The 15865-nt window shown below is 49.1% G+C and overlaps 1 protein-coding gene across 3 annotated transcripts in view; it reads right to left on the bottom strand.

Moving 5' to 3' along the window:
* The window catches only part of DPF3 (double PHD fingers 3), a 166962-nt gene that overhangs the window by 12291 nt on the left and 138806 nt on the right, over positions 1-15865 (bottom strand). For 2 of the 3 annotated variants that reach the window (XM_061997682.1, XM_061997685.1), the window contains 2 exons: positions 1814-1926; positions 357-438 (listed from right to left, as the gene is read on the bottom strand). In XM_061997682.1, coding sequence (XP_061853666.1) covers positions 357-438; positions 1814-1926 — 195 coding nt within the window. Of the gene's footprint in view, positions 1-356; positions 439-1813; positions 1927-5226; positions 5331-15865 lie in introns of those variants that run through there. The other variant, XM_061997688.1, reaches the window with a different exon arrangement.

The following is a 15865-nucleotide window of genomic DNA, read 5'->3' as shown; positions in this document are numbered from 1 at the left end:
GAGCTCCCTGTCTGGAGCTTTCTCTCTAGGACTTCTTAGTCCAAGTCACAGTTCACAAGAGCTCAGTTCAGTTGACTAAACTGAAGTGCCCAATGCCACCTGGGACATCCAAAGGTACTCATGACCCACAAAAGAGCCATGTCCTGGAAGAGGAGGTAGAGACCAGGCAAGACTGGACATTTCTGATCACAGCAGACTTCCATGCCTGTTAATTTTCCTTCTTTCCAGTTTTACCTGCCTCTGCTTTGCAGTTTGCTGCCTTAACCCTGCAGGGCCCAAGCCACCTTTCTAATATTCTTCCCTTCTCCATAAGGAATTGGTTGGGACTTTCAAAGCAGACTTTAAACACAAGTTACCTTCTGGGGGCTCAAAGACTGGTGGATTCAAGCAATACATGTGATAGCCACGGTCACAGTCATCACAGAAGAGCAGCTGGTCCTGAAACAGGGTTGTTGGGGAGACAGTAGGGGAAACAGGGAGAGGAGAAGAGAGAAAATGATGTAAATTAGTCTCTTGCCAAGATGAAAACATAAGCAAGGTAACCAGCAGTGCTCAGCAGAGCTGCAACACGGAGACTAGGACACTATTGGGAACATAAAAGGCTACAGGTATCATGTCTGTGTATCTACAATCAACCACCATACTTCTGAGAGGCTGCAGAGAGCCCTTCTCATCACAAAGGCAGCTCAGCCTCTGGCTGAAAAGTCCCTCTGAGAAGTAGAGGACAGCTGGGCTCCAATGTGACCACATGCTGGGTCACGTCTCTTCAGGGGAAACCTCTCTTGTCAAAAGGCTGGACTCAGCCTGAGTAAATGCTCTGTGAAACTGATGGAAAGGACCTGATTCCACCACGGGCTCTGCAGCTCTTTCCTGCATTTGCAGGGGGGTGAGGAAATGCTGCTCTGACGTATCCTGTGATCTCTGACACAGAACAGCTCCCTCCTTTACCCAAAACCTCAGGCTTCAAATGTATTCTGCCATAGGGTATGTAGTGTTTGCTTGCAAACACTTTCATTGCTTTCCAAGTTCTCCAGCCACAGTTTCTCCCAGAGTACCAGAGACCCTTAGCATCAGGTTTTCCCTGCAGAGGAGACACTGTTGGGCTGCAGGCTCTGGATCACGGTTTGGTCACTGCTGGGACAGGTGATTCAGTGGCCAGAGGGAGGCTGAGCCATCGCAGCCCAAACGCTCTCACACTTCCCAAGTCCTGTCATTGGGATTAAAAAGCCCAAAATGCCGAGAAGGTAACAAAACCAGGGACAGGAGAAACAGAATCTCACTCAGTCACAGAATCTGAAGGGCTGGAAGGGAGCTGGAAAGCTCATCCAGTGCAACCCCCCTGCCAGAGCAGCATCACCTAGAGTAGGGCACACAGCAACTCATCCAGCTGGGTTGGAATGTCTCCAGAGAAGGAGACTCCACAGCCCATCTGGGCAGCCCCTGCCAGTGCTCCCTGACCTCCCAGGGAAGAAATCCTTCCTTGTGTTTCTTTGGAACCTCTTCTGTTGCAGCTTGTCCCCGTTTTCTCAGGTTACTGCTGACTATCATACTGCAAAATGCTACTCCCTGCAACGTGAGCGTGTGGCCTCCAGCTAATTCCTACTGAACAAGCACACAAACATTGCCATGTTACGTGGCCCTGGTGTGATTGCAATGGGGAGAAGCTCATCTCTACTCTCAGGAGCAGAGTTTTCCTCCATACATCCTCCTCGGTGCTGTATGGAAGCCGCAGTAAGGCCACAACCCACACCACTACCACCACCACCACCACGTTAAGCCCTCAGCAACTGCATGAAAAGGTAAAAGGACTCACGTCGTTCTCAGAGGTCCCACAAAGGCTGCAGGATTTGCACTCAATGCACTGCCACTGATAGGTTTTAACAGCCTCAGTCATGTTAGTGGTGAACTGCAGGCAGGTCGGGTGTCCTGAGGAAGACGGGAAACAACTGTCATTGTTAGAGGCTCGAGCCGTGGCTCCTTCATTGACCAGCATGAAGAGTTGGGAACAAAAGAAAAGGCACATGGACATGGACTGATCACACATGGGCTGCAACTAACAGATACCAAAGAGGAAAGCAGGCATTAACCCTTTCGCTGCCGGGCACAGGAGGAAATAAAATCAGAGTCATTCCCACCCATTTCCCCATTTGGCAAAGCAGTTTTACTCAGAGCTCTTAAAAACAGTTTGGCTTTGGGTTTTGGGAGGGGGGGAGGGGCTTTTTTGGTTTTTTGCTCTTTGTTTTTTTTTCAGGAACAAGAGAAAGGATGACATCAGGAACAAACCCCCATTTCATAGGCAGCCCTTCCAGCTTAACAGAAATTGGACTACAGTTTCAATTAGCATCGTTTCGACCGGACTGAAGGACCTGCTGGGAATGAGGTGATTCTCCATCTCAGAGCTTCCCTTCCTGGTGTCCAAATGGGTGAAGCAGTTCTGTAAACTTTGCTTAAATGGAAGCAGGAGCACACAGAGAAGCAGCAAGGCGGGGGACATACGACTTTTAATCTCTTTCTTTTTAAGAGCTCTGCCTCTAAAGTTGGTTGGCACAGAAGAAACCAAATTGCACAGCTAACCTTCCAGGATCAAAACAAGAAACTGAAAGGGAAAGGAAAACAAAACCCCAAACCAAACCCAAGCCAACTCCCACAAGGAACTAAATGAAAGGAATAAAGAAGGGGAAAGCTAGCAAGAACAGTCACATCTAATCGGGGAGGACAAATCGCCAGTTACAACCCCCACCCCTACATGCGTGTCCACTCCAGCTTTGCAAAACAGCCGTATCACAGTAGCAGGGTCAGCAATGGGCTTTCTGGAGGGGAACATACAAACAAACAAACAAACCAAAGGTAGGGTCAGTGTTCCTTCTGCAAAACAAAAGGAGAGAAACACACCGCTGAAACAAAGTGCTGGAACTCCCAAATCACCCCTACCATGCTGAGGTAGTCCCTGCAAATAAGCTGCTGCTTGTCCTGTTGGGAAGCCCCCTGTTTGAGATCCCTTTCTGACAGACAGAAGCCTCCACACTGATTGCTCATCTATGGAAAAACTAGAGGTACGGGTGTGTATGTCCCAGCACCACGGCGTGCTGCTTCCAGGCAGTTCACACCATCCCCTGTTCTCAGGCTACAGACAGCAGGTAGGGGGAAAAAAAAGCCCCACCTTTTCCACCTCCACCAGCCTTTTGAAGAGCTGAGAAAGAAAGGCTGCTTCTCCAAAAAAAAAGCACATCTGTGCCCACATCTACCCCGTGCCATCTTCACCACCAGACCTGTCAGCGGTGCTTTGCTCTGTCTTCACATCAGCCATCAAGAGAACACAACCTTCACATCACTCTACAAGAAGCTTCTGTTTTGTAGCTAGTGAAGCAAAGAGTTGCTGAGAAGAGCTGGGGAAGGCAATAATGCTGCAGGGAGTGGATTTCCTACACGTGCCCATGATACTAGCAAATGCTGCAAGAAGGATCTTTGTTCTCTGCTTATGTTTGGGTGGTTGTGATAGGAAAACTGAGCCTGCACAGCACAGAAAGCTGTGTACAGAAGTTATTAAAGGGAACTGAATAGGAAGTAAAGGAGATATTTAAGGAAGGAGGGATCAATGGCATTGCTCATATCATTCTTAAGCCTTTGAATAAAGAAATGTTCTGACAGTTCTGAAGAGCTCGGATGGGCTGAGAGAAGATCACTGTGTTTTGGAGCCCTCGAAATGTCAGCACAAAACAAGAGTCAGAATTTACTGAGGTTTACAGTGGATCAAGTCCAAACTCAAGTTCTGGGGACCTTGAAACTGCATCTGTGCAGAAGGAGATGTGACATGATACCTTCCCTCGCTCAGAGGACCTCATATCATTTCTGATACTACTGAGCTAGCAGAACCTGACATGACACTGAAACCTTCCCCCAGATCTGATTTACAGCAAATGTGGAACCTCATTCCAACACCAGTAAATAGAACAAATGTGCCAGGCTACACATCAGGGAGGAATTCATCCCAAGAGCAGAGAGTCAGCTTCCAGGGCTGGAATATATCACAGAAAACAACTCATACAGGGAGGTGAGTTAATCAGGGAGTTAAATAGCTTCAGTCACATTTGAAAAGAAACAGCAAGAATGGAATCAAGCTTACAGGAACCAATCACAGCTAAATGCACACACACATTCACGTGCTCACTTGCCTGTGCACACACATTGCTCACTGCAGAGACTCCAGCTAAAGACTCTCTCAAGCCACTCGAAGGTGAGGATCTGTTCACTACTCGATCTCTGTCCCTCCTCAGCCATTCCTGCTCTCTTCCAGCTCTCAGTCTGGACTGCCTCGTTCCTCACTTCCCTCAGAAACACCTCAGCAGGTGTTGTGTGCTGCATCCATCCTATTCTGCAGAGCCCTTCTTATTTACCCCCCCACAACCAGCCTAAAAGGAATGGGCTCTTCCAGGCTGAGGGTTGCTCAGAAAATCGTTCATAGTGGAGTGAGGGCCACGGTGGCTTCTTTTCAGTATCAATGTAGAACTATTTTGCAGTCCATTGGGCTCTCCTTGTGAATGCTGTGAGTGCAAAAGAGTCCAACAAATGCCCACAGCCACCTCTCTGTTAGCCCAGGGCTCATGGTATGTCTCAGGCAAGAAGAGTATCTCATGGACATGTCTTTCTTCAGCCTCTCAGTCAGATCCTTTTTCGCACTGAGCAACTTGCCTTGTGGCACCACGACCCCAACCTAAACTGTTTTTACTTGATCCAGCAGCAGGCTGAGGCACTGTAGTGCCTCAGAGCACATCAGCAGGTACTTGAAACATTAAAATCCCTTTCCCTGCCCTGCCTGCTCTCCTTCTTCACCATTTCTCCATCATCCCAGTCCTTTGGTTCAAACCCCCCAAGAACAACCTCCCGTCTGTCTTCCTGGCACGGTGTTAGTGAACATCATCCCTGCTCCAGGGCACAGCACTTCCCCTCTGGGGCACAACATCTGAAGACAAAGCCCTGGAGCTGCAGATGACAGGCTACCACAGGTAGATTCCAGCCCCCAACCCAACAGAAAGGCTGCTTCAGCACACAAACACTTGTGTTTTACACCAAGTGCAGTCCAAGCCGTGGTTCGAGGTGCAGACACCACGGTAGCACTCGAGCCAGAGAGCTGAAAGCCTTTCTTGCTTCATTTCATCTCCTGTGTGCTCAAGATGAAGAAACAGTCTCATTTTGCCAATCTTGTGATAAACTGCATTTGCTGTGGTGAAGGTGAGAGTCAAAGAGTCTGGATTGCAGTTAATGATTCAGGTGGTGGCTCAGCCCTGGCAAACCCTGGATGGCTCTCACACGTCTGTATCGGCTCCACAGACCTAACAGGGGGAAGAAGTAACACAGATTTATGGTGTCACTGGAGTCAATAGGCACACCTCTAAAATACACCCTGGGAGCAGTTGTGTTGAAGGAGAATGTGATCTGTTAACATTGACAGCTTCTAATCTACCATAACTATTCTCTACCTAAACTTTTTGCTACGCAGCAGAAGCTATAAACAAGCCAGACCATAAACCTCGCAGCCAAAAGGTTCCCAACAGCTCATCCCTTTGTCTTCAAGCAATATTTTAAAGTAGAGATCAGGCCTGAAAGCTCTCCCATCATTGTCAGAAGTCTCCCCTCTGGATCTGAACCCTGTGAGAGAGAGACAGTATTTTACAGTGACACACAAGCTTCACGTGCCGCTGGGCTCTAGTTCTACGGCATCCACCAGACCTCTGGTCAGAGGAGAGCAGGGTGAGCACGTTCACGGGCCCTTTCCTGGCTCCCACCTGGTGCAGAGGCTGTTGGTAAGGAGAAACTTTAATGCAAACACCTTTAAACCCCTCCCCAAACTCAAAATCTCTTCTGCTTACACTGGGTGCATAACACACTAAAGACCAAAAGTGACATTAAAGGGCAGGAGCAATGTGCTGCTCCCAGGCGCTCTGTGACCAGGGAAGGCCTTAGAACGGCTCATTAGTGCTTCTTCAATAATGGATTCTGCATGGCAAGATTAATTGCAGCCATGTGCTCTGTCACACCCGCCACAGACTGGTTAAGTTAACAATCCAATCAATAACCCTTTTCAAACAAAGGCAGAGATTATCTTGGGGGGGGGGGAAGAAACCCCTCCAACCCTAAAGCAAAGAGTCCTCTTTTAACAACAAATGTGACATTATTTATACAGAGGAAAAGGAATTTCCAGCCAGCTTCCAATTCCTCCCCTTATCTTCACTGTGTAGTGCTGGGACTTTTAATCAATAGCATAATGAAAACCTGCAGGGCTCCCACCTCAGAATTTATCCTGGTAAACTGTTTAGGTCTTCAAACAGCCATAAACACATTTTCACAGGAAATCTCACCCAAACTGTGGAAGTTTCACATGAAACAGCATTTCCTCCTGCTAAGATGGAACCAGGGAAGCTGTGACCACTGCCAAAGAATGATTACAGTTATTCATACAAATGGAAGGGAAAGTAACTTGTAATTCTAATTAGGGATGTGATTTTATGGTTGGGGGATATGAAATGTAGCCCTCACTTGTCTGACTGCTTACAGATGTCAACAACAGAGGGGTCAGAAAGGGCCCCCAAACCATCCCAGCACACCACCAGGCTTGACTGCCAGAGGCCCAGTGTTGGAGGATCTGCAAGTCTCAGGAAAAGCTTTTTAAAGGGATGAAGATGGGGAGCTCTTGGCATTTTCCTGGCCTTGCCCACCTTGCATATCAAGGTGTTACGATGCAGATGTGTCTGCCTGCTCAAACACAGGCACTCAGAAGCCTTCAAAAGCGTTTGTGGGGTGAGGATGCCACAGCAGCTCTGTGATACAGGGAAGCAGGAGTACTCCATTATGGAAAGACACAGCAGCTTTCCCAGTGGCCAGGGCAGGGGTGAGTGTCAGAGGCTGCAGGTGAAGAGCTCGTCCCACCCCCTTCAGCACAGAGCCCTGCTGAATCCAGCCTCTTTAAGGAAAAGGAGCAAATAAATAAGGAAGCCTCACTCGTCGGCGCCGTTGGGTTTTATGGCTGTTAGACAGAAAATGTGGAGAGGAAATATTACCCTCATGAACTTGTGCATCCTGATGGAAATGAGCAGAGCTGTCTGCTTCTGCCCCTGTCCCGGGCACCGTGCTCCAGCACCGCCAGCTCTGCTGCAGAGCCCGGTCTGAAAGGGCTCGGGGGCCTCGGTGAACAGGCTGGTCAGGCTCATTAGGTCACAGACCAGCTCTCCTCTAATCTAATATGCTGCAATGTGCCAGTAATTGTGGAAGAATTAATGCCCTTAATAATTGATGGAGCTCTGAAACCATTCAGCTGTAGAAGAGCTTCTAGTTCCTATTATTTCATTTCCTGGCCCTATAGTTGTGCTGGCCAGCATGGCCAGAGCTTGAACTGAGCCTGCAGAGAGGGAAGGGGCACTCTGCTGCATTAGCACTCGGGCCTGGCAGCTGGCTGCACTCTGGAGGTGGTGCTCTGCTTCTCAGTACTGCCAGTTCCACTGAAAAAAAAATATAAGGGGACATATATTACAAGAAATCACTCCAGTATTTGGTACTGGTAGCTGAGAGCCAGCCTGGATTGCTCACCCAAGGGACCCAAACAAAACCTCTGTGCAAAAGCTCGGTCCCAGTGGCGGTTGGGCAGGTGTAATTGGAGGCAATGGGAATTGAAAGCAGGAGAGACCTGTGTCTGAAAGCAATTAAAGCTGGAAATCTACGGGAAGTTATGAGATGATGGTGTGTGGAAGGTGGCACTGGCAGCTCGCTCTCCTGCACTCCCTGGCTCTGCTTTAGCCACGCAAACAGCACGGGGCGCTAAAGGGTGAAACACCCCTCATCTCTAGGTACTCCCCAGAAAATGCTGTTGCCTGAGGAAAATCCAACCCACCAGCTCAGCCTGCTCCCAGCTTTGACTCTACAACGCCACATCATTTCCCCTGAAACTCTTTTAAGCCTCGAGAGCATCAGGTGGGACAAAGAGCCTGGGATATAAAGCAAGAGGAGGGCTGAAAGGCTGCTCACCTGCTGAAACCAAAGGATGTGTGCATGCAACAGAGCCACAGAGATCAGCCACAGCCAAGGCACAGTAACCCTGTCTGTCACGGGGCAGCGGGAGGAGGTGAGTGGGATTCAGGGGTGACCTCCAGAGCTCTCAAACAGAGAAGCAGGGAGTGAGTTATTCTGGGCATCCTAATGGTTTGTCAGCCAAACCACTCTCATCCCCTTGGTAGCAGATGCTACAAGTCTTATAGGAAAACTACTTGAGAAATGTTTTAGAACAGTTTTGCTGCACAGTCCAGCCAGACGTATATTAGCAGGGAGAAATGAAAACCAGATTTTAAAAGCCTCTAAAAACTGCTGACAATTAACTGTGCCCTATATAAATCACTGCCCTGGAAGAACACCCTGATTCGGGCTGCTGATGCTGCAGCCAGGCCCTCTGCTCCGGGCTGAGGTTTGCCAGGGGGAAACCTTGCTGTGCCCTGCCACGGTGCACGTCTGCCCCTCCAAAGCCACCTTGCACGGGCTGAAATGTGCACCTCTATTTCATTTCACCCTGGAGCTTTGGCTGTGGCAGATCTGGAGCTGAGTCCTGCTCCTCTGCCTTCCCCCTGAGGCCAAGCAGCAGGGACTCAGGCACACGCCTGACACAAAGACGCCGCAAACCTCTGCACATCTGAGACCTGGGGGATCAGAATGGGCTCCCCCAACCTTAAAGCTAAAGGAGATGGCCATCTCAAAACCAGCCAGCACTCTGCTCCCTCCTCTTGCAGAGCAGCCCCCATTAGCCACTGTTGGCTGCTAGACAAAATGGCTATTTCTTGCCTAAGAAAAACAACGTGGAAGCACTCAAATAACCTTGTACTGAAGCATCAGCTCGTTAATGCGCTGGTAAGTCATGCCAGCACTGTACAATTCCTGGGGGTGAATTAGGTCAGAGTGACCTCCAGAAAACCCACCAGGCTGCATGGCTGCTGCATTATGGGTAACGATCTGCTAATTGCCAGGAGGCATTCGGGCTGCTTACCAACACCAACAGGAAGGAAACCTGCCTGCAGGCACGACTCCATATGCCAGGGACACGGCTCCTAACAACGAGAATAAACCCATTTACAGTGAGGGAAGTGGGCAGGAGGATGGGAGGCCCTGAATGCTAATGCTGCCCAGCAGGTACAGCTCGTGGGGGTCTGTGTGAGACCCCCCCAAAAGCAATACCAAGCACAGGGCATTGGTCGCAAAGCAGGGGGTGAGGTAGATGGAGATGCAAACGTGGGAGTGGGAGGAAGACTGCTTAGCCAGACACAAAGATGAATCACCACAACCTGGAAAGCCAACATCCCCTTTTGCCCAGGAGACATTTTCGTTACCCTTCAACAAACTGCAGTGGAAAAAAACCTCCGGCGCGGCTCCGACCTCGTCGCTATGCACTGCAGGCTCCCCAGCCAGGCCAGCTCACACACCACAGAGCTTTCAATCAACTGGCAGCCTCACTAAACCCTTTCAAAATGAGCAACCAAGCAAAAATACTTGGTCATAAACACTAAAAATAGGACTGGGTTTTGTTTTGCTTTTTAACTTGGTGAAGCCAGTTCTTCCTAGTGCATTAAATCCACCTCCCTGGCAGCCCCTTTAGAACATCTCCCCTCTGGGAGAGCCAAAAGCCCCAGCTCTGATGAGAGGAGTGGGGTGCTATTTGAAATGCTGGGGAAATGGTAGCCTGAATAGCCTTCTGCCAGAGAGTCACCTTTGTTAAATGGCCCCATTAAACAAGATACCATCTCTGTTCCTCCTCCCCTCCCTTTAACCTGCACAAAGACTCTGCTACCTGCTGGAACCACAGCCAGTCAGATGGCTGCAGGCTGCCCAGCTCACCCTGGGCATCAAGGGAGTGCTCAAAAAGAGCAGCTCCAGCTCTGTCACCCTGACCCGACAAAGTGCGTCCAACCTGAGCTGGCGGCAGTGGATGGGACGTGGGCTGTCCCCAGGGCACTCTGACCACGGCTGCTCTGCTGGGATTACGTGGGAGAGTGTGATGGAGGCGATGCTTTGTGACTGGGCACCTCTGCACTGCAAGCAGGCCGTGCTCAGTCATAACATCACAGACTCACAGAATCGGTTTGGTTGGAAAAGACCTTTAAGACCATCAGTTCCAATCCCTCCCCTCATCCTGCTAACCCCATCACTAACCCATGACCCTCAGCACCTCAGCCCCATGGCTTTGGGATCCCTCCAGGGCTGGGCACTGCCCCAGCTCCCTGGGCAGCCTGGCACAGGGGCTGACAACCCTCTCAGGGAAACAGTTCTGCCTCAGCTCCAGTCTCAACCTCCCCTGGGGCAACTTGAGCCCATCTCCTCTTGTCCTCTCATTCATTACTTGTGAGAAGAGACCAACCCTCACCTCACTACAGCCTCGTGTCAGGTAGCTGCAGAGAGTGCTCATGTGTCCCCTCAGCCTCCTCTTCTCCACACTAAACACCCCCAGCTCCCTCAGCTGCTCCCCATCACACTTGTGCTCAGCCCCTTCCCCAGCTCTGGACACGCTCCAGCCCCTCAGTGTCGCTGCTGGAGGGGCCTAATTCTGCCAGCATCAACACAACTCCACTCTGAGGTGATTTTACCCACAGGCTGCAAGACAGCCACCTCACAAAAGTAACTGCCAACTGAAAATGAGGGAGGCTGGGTTCACAATGGTGAATGAGGGGACAGGAAAGGGAAAACATTAGAAAACTAATGTCTCTGGACAAACTCTCTTTCTAGAAAGATTCCAGACTAATTCCCTGCCAGCAGAGGCTCAGACATTTCAACTGTAGTTCCAGAGAAGTTATTTCACTGCCATCATTTTCAGTCTTAAATAAGCTTAACTACACAGAAGCCACCACGGTACTGCACAGGCAATGACCTCAGTGCTGAGGTAACCACGGATCACCCAGGTTCAGAAACCCACCACACGATGGGTAAGTGGCTGCCAAGCGATGCCAACACGCTGTAAACGCAACAGGCCCCGCTTTCCCACACAAGCATGACCTACACTCTTGCTGATGTTATTGTATATTCAGGCATAAGTAGAACTGACTCACTCAACTAATCACAAACAAAACCAATTTGGAGCAAGTTCCTTTAGTCCCTTCATTGATTTAGAGAATCCCTTTCAGCTGCTGAGCAGTCAGTGCTCTCTGCACACAGACTCTTCACTGTTTGTAGTGCACTGACAGAGGCTGGAAAAATCCCATCAGACACTGATTTTTTTCCCCCTCTTCCCTTAGTTTGGTTGGGAATTTCCAATGGCTAATGGGGATTTCATCAAGAAGGCAGCAAGGTTTCACTTCCCTGTCAAAGTCCCAGCAACATCACTATCTGGAGGGAAGCAAAGAGCTCCAAGCGCGGCCTGCCAAGCACCAGGGAGCAAAACGTCGCAGCTTACTCTCTTAAATAATGCAACTTCAGGGTGATCTAAACATCTGAGTGAAGGAGTCCATCTGAATGAAGCAGATTTGGATAAAGCAAGCAGGAGGAGAGAAAGGGTTAAAGAGGCAGCAGAGGGAGAAAGTGATTTTTCAGCACGGGTGAGACATTTTGTGGCACACGAAGAAGCGGGACCCTCACTCTGGAGCGGGGCCTTGCTTCCTAAGGGAGCTCGGTGGAGCTGTTATTAAGAGAGGGGAAACAAAAAATCCTTCACAAATCAAAAGGTTTTGTTCAAGCCTGCATGCACTTAGCAGCTGGAAGGAGTAATTTCATCGAGAAAGGGAGAAGGCCACTCCATCTCAAACCAAACCAAACGCTTTTCTCCTCACCCGGCGTCTTTCGGTTCAGTCACTGGAGCAGCCTTTTTGGGTAACTGGCCAACACCATGCTGCCAGACACACCAAAACAGGAGGAGTTTGTTTGTTTGTTTTTCACTGGAAAAACACCACAATAAAATCCACTGTCTGTTTTCTCAGAGCTCACCAAAGCTCCCACCCCAGATTAGCCAAGACAAGGGGCAGGCCGTTCTTTAGCTGGTAAAAGCTGAGTGGCGTTGCTTTAACCTCCACAGCTGACAACTTCAGCTAAATATCACATCAGATTAAACAAGAAATTAGCTAGTTCCATGACACAAATGTCCCTCATTACACAGTTCCCTAGTCCTGCTACTTTCCAGCACCAGAGGAATTGCCTAACAGAATGCTGTAGTATCAGCAGTTGAGGGTGTTCATCACCTTTGATTGTTATTAGGTGGGATCCCATCACCCCTGAGATGTTTGGCAGTTGTCAATGATAGCTGCACTGAGCCTAATGAGGACTAGTTCTTCTCCACAGAAAGCCAGACCCATACATATGTCAACACTCACAGGACCACTTTCTTTTTCTCCACTTTCTTCTTGTAAAGGAAAGGGTCTTGGAGAGCTAATTCATGAAGAGGCTGACCTGGCCTTGCAAGGGCAAGGAAGTTCCCTGACCTAAGGAAGGTCTTTTTCTTCAGGTGAAGGAAAACATGGCTCTGGACCATCTGGATGTCTGAAGAATACAGCAGCAACCTGAGTCTGACCTAGAGAGAGTTTGTGGATAGTGAAAAACTCTCCTAGGCCTCCAAGCTGATGGACACATTTACAGAGATGGTCAGTGTGGAAAGACCTGAGACCTGTTCCTTAAGAAGCCCAAACCCAGATATCCCTGCAATGGATGAGACTTCTGAGCCAAGATCCAGCTGCAGAATCCACTAAGTTACTGAGCCTGAGGAAAAGGCTGGAAAGACTCTAGTGTTGCTTAACACATTTTAGCAACTCCTAGCAGAGCACTGATGTGAAGCGAGTATGATTTGTACCAAGAGGGGAAAGTTAACTTCTCAAACATGGGCTTAAAACCACCCCAGGTAAACTCCACTGCACAAAGTGCCACATGAACTTGAAAGCTATGACTCACTGGCTGCCTGATGCTAAAATAAAAGTGCCCCTTTAGTGACAGCACAGCTTTCAACTGCTTCCCATTTGATGATTTCTTCTCACCTTGGAGAGCTGGCCACAAGTGACTCCTGAGATCATCACATGAAGGAGTGATCATGTAGCCCCTCAGCCTCCTCTTCTCCACACTAAACAAAGATGTATCTGAAAGATCTAGTCATGTTCCTTCTCTTCCTGCAGTCCACAATGAAGCCACCAACAGCAGGACACTAACAGCAAAAACTGAAGCAGCGTAATGAGATGGGGCTTCAGCCCAAGCCAAAAAGGACACTTAGCACCTTTGCAAACCTAGAGACAAACTAGGTCTTACTGAGAATTGACTACAGCTCATGAATAGCACGAAGAAACGAAACTCAACTCCAAAAGAAAGCCACTCAGCATAAGTCACTGAAGGGAGGCTATGTCTGTTCCTGCTCAAGAGGTACCACCCAAAGCAAGAGTATCCCTCTGCAAGCTCCCCAGAGCAGCTGCTTCACAGAGTCAGCTTGGAGGCCCTTCAGAGCTACCACAGCTTCCTTAGGCAAGGTTAACAGAACTGTTTATAACTGTATCCTGGCTGGCAACATTGGCCACAATACTGTGCTTCAGAAATCTGTGCTTTTTAAAAGACAAATGCCATCCTTCTCCCAGCGTGGTGCCCACATCATGGAACCACAAAGGATGATAGGCTGGAAAGAACAAAGCATCATCAAATAAGGGATGATCCAGTAAACGTTTCTGACACACACAGCAAGAGCATTTGTTGAAACAGCAAATAATGGAGTCAAGTCTTAAAAAATACACTGGTGAAACGAAGATGCCACAGATGGATGACTCTCACAGAGTGGTGGGGGTTGGAAGGGACCTCTAGAGATCACCCATCTAAAGTTCAGTCTTCTGCTAAAGCAGGTTCCCCTCCAGCAGGTCACACAGGAACGTGTCCAAGGTGGGGTTGGGAACCTCCAGAGCAGGAGCCTCCACACCCTCCCTGGGCAGCCTGGGCCAGACTCCCTCACCTCAGCACCAAAGGAGTTTTTCCTCATGTCAAGTGGAACCTCTAATCTTAATTCATTGAAACCATACCTAGGACTAAACTGTTGCAAATGCCCAGCCTTGTGAAGCAAAGAAAATACAATTTTACAACAGTTTCCAAGAGACAATGGAGATCTTCAAACACATCAAGCCACAGCCTGGACCAGCCCAGCCAAAGCTGAGTGGAGCAGCCACTGCTTACGTGCTCTACGATGTATGCTTCACGTAGCCGAGGTACCACTCAGCCATCTTCAGCACAGAAGGACAGAGAAGTTTATGCCATTGCTAATGAGCACTGGAAGCCTGAGCTTAGCGAGTAAGGGTTAAGGGGGGTTTTATCATCCGTGGGCTGATGGATCTGGGCTCATAGCTCTGGGGTGTGAATTTATTCGGGTTGTTTTTCCTGATTCCAGGCAAAAGTTTGCAATAAATCTTAAACAAGTGCAATACTCAAGTTCAGGTCAAAGCAAAGAAGCAGATGCTGTTTTCAGCCCACCCAGACAACTCAAGATTCCATCTCTCAGCTTTGCCAGCCTTCAGCCTAGTCTCAGCCCAGGGAAACCTGGCTTTGGGGGCACCCATTAGCTGCCCTGATGCAGGGTTTTACTCCCTTCTCCTGCCACATCTGACTCTCACCAGCAAAAGCCCTTCTCCAGACAGGAAAATAAGATACCATCCTAGCCAGTATGCCATGGTAAGTCTTCCCTGGGACTTACTGAACGTTGCTGTGATTTTCTGTTCACATCATTTCTCCTTTAGAACATTTGTATTTCCAAGCCTCTGACTTAAGAAAAACCAAACCAACAAACAAAAGGCACAGAAATGTTCAAAGCAACGAGACTTATGCAGAGTTGTTTGCTGGAGTCTGACAGCCTGGAACAATAGCTCTGCTCTGGTGGGAAGGATACCATTCATCTAAACAGGGTGTTGACAGCCATCCATAAAAGCCAATTTCAACATACACTTTCACTCCTTGTTACCTTAGCACAAGTGTCTAGTCCTGCTCTCTGCACCCATCCCACCGAGGACAATGGAAATGACAACCGGCTTAGAATGGGAGATGACCTATGGAACAAGAAAAGTGTGCTGATGCCACAAGCAGTTTCCTTCCCTCAACTTTCCCTTCTTTGTTTGTCAGCATTCAGCTTTGCCCTCAGCCCAACCTCCATCTGGGTCTCTCCATCCTATGCAACACAGCAGAAAGCTCAAAAGGAGCTGGGAGAAGAACAACAAAGGCAGCAATGGCGGGGGGGCTCAGGATCTGTCATCACATACCATCCCACCTCTCTCTGCTTTGGGGCAGGAAAAGCAGAATACTTGCCCCACCATGAAATCCCTACAGAAAAGTAGTTCTGTAAGGCTGCAAGTCAGATCAGTGTAACAACATCTGGGAGCAAACCACAGAAAGGGAACTGGAAGCTGCCAGGAGGGGCTTGAACACCAGTGCTCCTCTCACCCTGCACGAGCTCCCAGGACAGCATCGTAGCTACCTTCTCAGCACAGCTCAGAAATAGCCTCTCACCCCACCTCCTCAGCTGCCTCTGGCCTCCACTGTGCAGGTGAAAAGCAAGGAAAGGCATTTTTAGCCACAGAACAGCTGAGGACAAGCCAGTAAGGGGTCCATGAGCTGCTCTGTCAGATCCCAAACAGGTTCCCGAGAGGCACAGTGTCTGGGGAACAGCAAAGGTAGCTCAAACTGCCTTTTAGCTTCCTCCTTCCTCCAATGAATCAGCCACAGGCCTTGCACAGGTAAAGACAAGGTCTGAAGGCAAGCAGTGAAGTTTTCAAGTCATATTCACCTAAAGAAAGAGTTAACAGAAATTAAAGTTACACATGAGGAAACTTTATAGGGAAAAGCTATAAAAGAAGACCAAGAACAGTCAGTTCTCTGCTGCAAAGACACACACTCTGTCACACAC

The sequence above is a fragment of the Colius striatus genome, chromosome 6 (genome assembly GCF_028858725.1).
Source record: "Colius striatus isolate bColStr4 chromosome 6, bColStr4.1.hap1, whole genome shotgun sequence".
NCBI classification, from domain to species: domain Eukaryota; kingdom Metazoa; phylum Chordata; class Aves; order Coliiformes; family Coliidae; genus Colius; species Colius striatus.
This window is presented reverse-complemented; position numbering and strand designations above follow the sequence as displayed.